The 8611-nt window shown below is 44.8% G+C and overlaps 1 protein-coding gene across 1 annotated transcript; it reads right to left on the bottom strand.

The window, feature by feature from the left end:
- Positions 1–6101: 6101 nt before the first annotated feature.
- Positions 6102–7847, bottom strand: LOC310874618 (uncharacterized protein; the record flags this gene model as incomplete). The annotated part of the gene is made up of 1 exon (XM_083787477.1): positions 6102–7847. The coding sequence occupies one exon, from the start codon at positions 7845–7847 to the stop codon at positions 6102–6104; it is 1746 nt and encodes a 581-aa protein (XP_083643603.1).
- Positions 7848–8611: the final 764 nt, after the last annotated feature.

Raw genomic sequence — 8611 nt, 5'->3', positions numbered from 1 at the left:
GGGAAGGCAAAAGTGCATTTCAAAATGATGCCTCATTCGTGATGATAGAAATCAAGCAATGTCAAAGCAAAGGTGAGTGCATAGTTATGAGCCATTTAAATACCAAAGAGGTTAGAGTGAAGTGCCCGGTGCCAACAAAGACAGAACTCTATTAATCTGTGTAAAACATAGGGGGAACATTGAGAATGCACCTGGGCTTGAGCCACTTTACTCCTCGTTGAGATTAATGGCTGCATGGGATGGCACACACACAGGGGGCCATTAGTGTTGAACAGCCATCCTCCCCACCACTGACCCCCCCATATTGTACAGAGGGATCCAGGGGCTCTATATATTATAAACGGCTCCTCTCTCTGAATTAATGGTTTAGTTAGTTAGCACATGAAAAAAGAAAAAAAATATTATGAATGAGAGGAAAGCCTTTTGAACATGGTGGTGTTAATCTAACCGAGAAAGTGGAAGAACTGACCCACAAATGTCCATCTTATTAATCTTGACACCGTCAGAGTCAAATGAAAGTTCCAGACTTTAGTGCCAAGCCACTCCCGAGACTACACTGCACAGTTAATTGTAGCTTTCCGAAGACCTCACATTGGAGTAGATGGGGTTTTACCGCTGGTGTGTCAGAATGGAAATAACAGTCCCTAGAAAGGTGCCTACACAGTAGAACGCAAATCTCTGCCAGGAGGCCTGCCCTTCCTCAGTGGGTTTTCAAATGTTTCTTTGCTCAAGCCACGAGTGCAAAGGGATAAAGCATTGTTTGTATTGTAAACGGTGAGAGGAGCCACAGAGAGCCTCCATTATTAGATTTAAATGACACATTTTCATTCTAATAATGGATTGCATTTTTATATCACTATTCTAGGCACAGAGTGCTTACTCAAAGCGCTTTACAATGGTCCATTCATCCATAAATTCAGAGGTGAAGCGGCAAACAGTCAACGCCAGCATCCTCACTTCCCATATTCACACACCAATGGTGGCAACAGAATGGGAGCAATTTGGAGTTCAGAGTCTTGCTCAAGGACACTTCGACACTAACTCTGGGGGAGCCCGGGATGGTTCTGGGAACCTCGTGGGAGCCATCCGGCTGTTCTACCGGCCCCTCTACCCCTGAGTCACTGCCACCCCTTCTAGGCTTTTCGAGCCCACACAAACTAATGCAGGCTTGTTGTTAAATCATGCAGTCAGTGCAACCAGTAGACAGGCTATAGGAGAGAAAGCTTTGGACAGTGAACACATCGACTAGTACTGTGGCATGTTGTCATCATTAGGACAAACATGATATCAACTACAATGCAAAGTTTTGTGACGAGTTGGCATTTCAGTCTGGACACCGACAGGCGACAGCCGATGTCATGTCTGTGATTGACAGCTAGTACATACTGTACCATGAACCGGAGGGAGTGTTGTAATTGGCTAGTAGTGTTGTTGTACATCCTATAAGCTGGATGGACAGTCCCATTGACTGACTAGTTCTGGTCCATAGCCCGGCGGGATGTGTATGTCATAGTCTGAGGGACAATTATTCTGTCATTATCATTAGTAATTAACAAAAAATAACATAGGTCTGGTTGTCATTGACCAATTTGAAAGAAAAGGGGGCAAACACAATAACTACCCAGAGATCTTTTTCTTTTGGTAAATTTCCATTAGGGGTCGCAACAGCGGATCATCCGTTTCCATCTGTTCCTGGGTCACTATTTCCAAACCGTACAGCATAGCTGTTCTCTCTACCGTCACCTTCTGTTTCACTCTTGCTGATGCGTACCCTTCTGTCACAAATCAGTGAATCACTCCTGACATTTTTCCCAATCTGTTCCACGGTGCCTACACTACGCTGTCTTCTTCGCCTCCCTTAGGCACTCCCCATTACTTTGGACATTTGACCCCAATTTAAAGTGCTTCAACTTCACCACCTCCACTCCCTGCAGTGCATATTCAAGTGTTCCTCTGTCCTCCTTTCTCATTCACACACAGTGTTAAGTTATTCCTGCTGATTTGTATTGCTCTACTCTTTCCAGACTTTCTTCCGCCCTCTCACTACATTTCACAATGCCATCCGTAAACATCATAGTCCACGGTGGCGATAAAGAAAGGGCTCTGCAGGGCGTATCCTTGACGAAAACCCACCTCGAACCGATCCATCATTCCTACTGCGCACCTCACACCTGTCACACTGTCCTCATAGAGCCCCCGCCTCAATGTGTGATTTGGGCCAGATCAGAAACTGGCGGGTTCTTGAATTGTGCCATTTTTGATCACTTTGATCACATGACTCCAGAGAGAATGTGAACAAAACAAAACCTGTGTAGTGTAGTTGCAAAAAGTGTGTTTAGAAGAAAACACAAAATGGTAGAAAATCTTTGACAGGCGGGAATGGGTCTGGCCTATATGGACAGTAATTGTGCCATAAGGAATTCATTTGCTTGTATGAGTTATAGGGGCCAAAATGTGAGGTGGCCTGTTATAGCACCACCATGAGGTTGATTAAAAGAATGTTCTTCCTTGGCCTACTGAGAGTATGCATGCAAAGTTTTACTCTGATCTATCCAGTAGTGCGAGATTACCTTCTCACAGACAGGAAGGAGCTAAAACATAATCCCAGTCGTTCCGCCCTGGCTTAGATTGAAAAAAAGAAAAGTCAGACAGAAAGACAGAGGTACAGACAAAGGCTTGACAAAATCTTTAGAATCTGAAAACAAAGCAATGGTCAGTATCAATTCACAAAAATAAGGCTTGGCAAAAGGCAAATGCCTTCAGAGCTTGGCATGAAAAAGAGACAATCTGGCAAAGGCTGGCTTGATTCCACTGGTGATTGTTTGCAGGTGGTCTCTCTGGCAAGGGAGTAGCTCCAAACACACTCATACTAAGCCCACTAGACGGTTGATCAGCGGGGAGAGAAGGCTGACCGCCAGCTTCAAGTTCCCGTGGGTCCTGAACTCCTCCCATCTGGTCGAGAAGGCTCATCATCTTCTTTCTGAGGAACCTGAGGTGGAACCAACTTCACTTAATCCTCTTTACCCTGTTGAGGGGCATAGGGCGTTCACCAGAGCTCTCCATCTCACTCTCCTCTGGGTTTGGGCTTTTGCTTCCTGCCAGCTCATTCCAATGTTCTTAGGTCTTACAGAGTGGAATGTCTCCAGGTGTTACTCTGCCTATACCCCGTTTCCTCTTTCCCTGTGGATTGTCCAGGGCCTGTCTCGTGATGTTATTTAATTGTGTTCTTCCTAAGGGTGTGGAACCAACATTTCCGCAATAACTGTTCTTCAACTTCTACCGCAGCACTAATGACAGCTTCCTCATGCTATACAAGACTGTCTGGTACTCTAGTTGCACCTGCAGCAAATACCTGCAGCAATCATGTTCGAAACAGTGCTCAGTGGCTCGTCTGCCTCCCACTCCCAAACCTGAGAGGCATCCACTTCTCCACAAACAGGGCTCTAACACCTCAAGACACCTCCAATAGTCCCTAGAAGTCACTCCTTTTTCACCACCCTCCCCTCAGACAGGCTTAGAACTATATACGCACACGGAGCTGTGGACAGGATGCTGAAACTATAACCCAGCACACACGCACACACACAAACAAAATAAAGTTTATTATCATCACCACCAAAATAAAAAAAATAAACTAGCAAACCTGCTGTAAAAACAAATGAAAACATATTACAATTGATGAAGGTAAAGTCAAGACTAAATAGAAATGTAAAGCTAACTATTGGAATTGAAATATTAAACGAGAAAAAATAAATAAAAGTTATGATCTGAAAGCCATAAAAGGCTATGTTTGAAAAGCGCAAAAGTGCAAAAGGCCATTAATATATTAAACTACACCAACGTGTTGTCGTCTTGCACTTTCCTCAGGGTGACACTCGTTGATATATTTTAATGCATCTATTCCATTGAATTAAAGGCCTTCTACTTACCTACCCCGAGTGCCTGTAGCTGGCCATTTTAAATTACTTTCTTATCCCCTTTTCTTGAATATTATTACTTTCCATAAGCTCTGGTGGTTTGAGAGAATTACTGTATATATAATTTACTGTTAATGTTCAAGATAGTTTATTTTATTTTTATTTTGACTATTATGATTTACCGAGAGATGATACATCATATTGTAAAGAAATGAAAAGAGTGGGCGATACAAGCCAAGTATTATTATTAGTAGTAGTAGTTTGTGTGTGTGTGTGTGTGTGTGTGTGTGGGGGGGGGGGGGGGGTATCACAATTCTAATGTAAAAGACAACTAAAATAGCAAAAACAACATGGCTACCTGCTACAACTAAACTAAATTATGACTATATGGAGAACTTAACAGTATATGTAATTGATTTAAGGCTTGTAGTAGGTGGGCTAATAGTAGTAGTAGCAGGCTAGTAACAGAGTAGTAGTTTGTTTATTTTATTTTATCTTATTTTGTTTTAGTGTAGTTTAGTTGATTAGTTTAATGTAGTGTAGTTTAGTTTAGACGATTTGCCCAATATAAAAGTATAAAATTGAGAAACAATGGAAAGGGAAGGAATTAAGAGAAGGAAGTTGAGAAGCCTTATTCAGAGTGCTTTCCTCATTGAAAGGCAATACACATTTCAACACCCAAGAACAAAAGCAGAATCTGAAAACGGAAAATAGGCAGAGACAGAACATAATGAAAATAAAAGTAACAGCAGTAGTAGTAGTAGTAGTACAGTAATATTAAATACAGGACAAATTTCACAAGGCAGGAGGAAAAGAGGAAGACTTAGAACCCCCTGAAGGACAGTTCAATGTTGTTTCTCAACATCGGCTCTGGGTGACCAATTGTGAAATGAACACAGTGATTCTACAGTGACTATTGGGTTCCCACCCCCCCCCAGAGATCGAATCAAATGCATAATGCATATCAAACTGGATGTCCTTGATATTAAAAATGAGAATAACTGATTGAAATACAGTTAATCTAACGCATGTCATGTAGTAGTCATGTAGTAAGAGATCAGAGTTCCCCGTTAGGAAACAATAAAATAAAAGTAAAAAAATGTGTACGTGTTAAATAAAACTAGATAGGTACTTTTCCTGGTGAAAAGGTGTAGGCCAGATCTCTTGACATCTGACAAAGGATGTTCCATGTGAAAACCGATGACATCATCCATTCGCGTATGTAGAATCATACATGGATTTAGATTCATGGTCTAAAATAAAATGTCTTAAAAGTTTCTTAAAAAGAAGTATCAAATGTTTCAAAGGAATCCAAAAAGTCCCACAATGAGACAAACATTTTGAAGTTTGAACAAAGCTTCTAGGTGAAAGTATGGCAGAGCTAGAGCGTACCAAAGTTGAGGTGAGGAGAACATTTTAAAATGTACAAAACAAATAATAAATTAAATAATGATAAATAATGCAAATGGTTTAATTGATTGATTGGTTGGTTGATTGGTTGATTGATTGTTTATATTGACAAAATATATGATACATGACCATATATTCACACAAAAAAGCTTGAGAGCTTACAGTATTTTCATTGTGGTCCTTTGAGTGCAAATGTATGTGTAAACTGAGTGCCATGTGTTGGGGTAGCAGAGACATACATACAAATAAAATCAAAATAATTTCAACATGCTAGACAAGTAAAATAGCAAAGAACAACATGAGTACTGTGAACGGAACCACATTGATATTTTGGTCAAGTTGCTATTCAGCCCACTCTCTATGGAGGACTTGAAGTAAGTTTACAATTTACAAGTTACTACTTATGCATTTAGCAGAACAAGGTAGTCCTTCAAAGAACCTAGGATGCCATAGGTAAACATCAAACCTAGCATCTGTCTAAATTACATGCTAAATAAACTAATCTAATAACCTAAATAATACCTAAAGAATTGTGGTAAAGTCTAAATAACATAAATGGGATCTCTCAAAAGACAGAGCCCATTAATAATCAAATCAATAATCAAAACAAGGAAGGACTAAATAAAAACCTAACCTAAGAGTCAATTTAAAATACACAGTGGTCTGATTTTATAGGGTCGCGGTACAGGGAGGAGGGGCTTCTTCAGTTTGTATCTCTGAATCCTCAGAGGCTCTTCCTTGCTGGAGCTTGTGCTGGACGAGGGAGGGGTCCAGTCAGATGGTCCAACGGCGGGTGTCTCCGACCAAGACCCCTGTGCTGGGCTCCTTTCCCACCATGAGTGGCTGGGGCTGACCGACGGCACGGGCCTGCATCCAGGAATGTTCGTAGATCTGCTCCAGCGTGGGCCGGTCCGAAGGCCGCAGGGACAGGCACCACTCGATCAACTGCTGGCACCCGGGAGAAAGCCTCTTCCTGAAGTAGAGGTGTCCCGTGAGGATCTCCTTTTCCTGTTCAAAAGGGATTTCTCCGCACACCATGGCGTACAGCAGCACGCCTAGCGACCACACTGTCGCCGAGCGGCCGTGGTATCTATGGGAGCGGATCCACTCGGGAGGGCTGTACAGCGGCGTACCGCCGTTGACGTCAGTGTAGACCGTGTCCTTGAGAATCGACCCGGAGCCAAAGTCGATGAGCTTGAGCTCCCCCGTGCGGAGGTCTAGCAGGAGATTTTCGTCCTTGATGTCCCTGTGCAGCACGCCACAGGCGTAGCAGTGCTGTACCGCCTGCAGCACCTGGCGGAAGAAGTTCCGGGCCATCTCCTCGTCGAGGGAGCCCTTCTCGATGATGAAGTCTAACAGGTTCTTGGCTAGCTCCGGGCGCTCCATGACGAGGAGCCAGCCGTCCGCCTGCTGGTAGTAGTCCAGCAGGCGGATGACCGTGCAGTATGCTCCGCAGCTCACTTTCTTCAGGAGCAGGATCTCCAGAGGCACCATGGAGCCATTGATCGTGCCCCAGTTCTCCACACATTCCTTGGTGATGTGTTTCACTGCAACAAGTGTGCAGTCAGCTATCCTGCTGCCTGCGTATACCATGCTGAATCGCCCGCTGCCAATCACAGAGCCCACCTGGTAAACCTTCTCGAAGGGCTCCTTTTCCACCATGACCGGCTGCTGACCAACGGTGAGGGCCCGCATCCAGGTGTGGTCGAATATCTGCTCCAGCGTGGGCCGGTCCGATGGCCGCGGGGACAGGCACCACTTGACCAACTGCTGGCACTCGGGAGAAAGCCTCTTCCTGAAGTGGAGGTTTCCTGCCAGGATCTCCTCGTCCTGTTCGAAAGGGATTTCCCCGCACACCATGGAGTACAGCAGCACGCCTAGCGACCACACCGTCGCCGAGCGGCCATAGTATCTACGGAAGCGGATCCACTCGGGTGGGCTGTACAATCGCGTACCGCTGACATCGGTGTAGACCGTGTTCTTGAGAATCGAACCCGAACCAAAGTCGATGAGTTTGAGCTCCCCCGTGCGGAGGTCTAGTAGAAGGTTCGCGTCCTTGATGTCCCTGTGCAGCACGCCACAGGCGTAGCAGTGGCGGACCGCCTCCAGCACCTGCCGGAAGAAGTCCCGGGCCATCTCCTCGTCCAGGGAGCCCTTCTCGATGATGAAGTCCAGCAGGTTCTTGGCTAGCTCCGGGCGCTCCATGATGAGAAGCCAGCCATCCGGCTGCTCATAATAGTCCAGCAGGCGGATGACCCCGCCGAACGACGTTCCACCGATCTTCTTCAGAAGCACGATCTCTAGAGGCACCATGGCGCCGTTGACTGTTCCCCAATTTTCCACCCTATCCTTGGCAATGTGTTTCACAGCGACAAGTGCACTGTCAGCCGTCCTGCTGCCTGCATATATGGTGCCGAAGCGTCCGCAGCCGATCACCGAGCCCACGTGGTAAACCTTTTCAAATGGCTCCTTTTCCACCATGACTGGCTGGGGTGCAAGGCTCCCCAGTAATTGGGCCATAAGTTGGAGAGTCTCTCACTCTGTTCTGTAGCTGTAAATCTCCCTGTATCTCGCTCGTATGTCCAGTCTGACTCTGGCATGTTTGGGTCTGACGGGCATTCAGCATTTTATGAATGGCTGACTGAGCTCTGGACTGACGTCCAGTCACAACACACACCGTTGCCGCATCACGCCAATTTGTGCACGCGTGTGAATTTTCCGCTATATTGCCCACGGCTTGCTGGTACACTGGGGGAGGGGGATGGACAATCACAGACAAGACACGCTAAATTTAAACAAACACAACACAGGTTCCCTCCAACTGAGAACGACAAAACAAAACCAATGACTAATGTGCAGCCTCCATTTGGCAACTGGACAACAACACCCATGCGGGTCAAGGCTATTTGGCTACTTTGTACCATGCAGTGTTGATTTCGTCGACTAAAACTAAGACGAAGAATGTTCGTCGACTACCTTTTTCCACTGAAGAAAACTAAATGGAAACTAAATCAAAACTAAGCTATGATGACTAAAACTAAGATAACTGTAGATTTAGTCGACTAAAATCTTATGATATTTAGTCGACTAAAACTAGACTAACACTAAAACATTCCAGGTGACTAAAACAAAAAACAACACTGGTACCATGTTTTGGGGGTCTACCGCATCGTATTAATGCACAACAAATCAGTAAGTGTTCACCTTTTGAGCTGCTAAAACGGACTAGAAGCTGGAAATATGGACTTGCGTTCACCTTGGTGAACAAGACTTTCAACTGAACA

This window comes from Protomyctophum parallelum (genome assembly GCF_964188405.1).
Source record: "Protomyctophum parallelum genome assembly, chromosome: 17".
Lineage (NCBI taxonomy): Eukaryota > Metazoa > Chordata > Actinopteri > Myctophiformes > Myctophidae > Protomyctophum > Protomyctophum parallelum.
The sequence above is the reverse complement of the archived record's forward strand: the minus strand, read 5'-3'. Positions and strand labels throughout refer to the sequence as shown.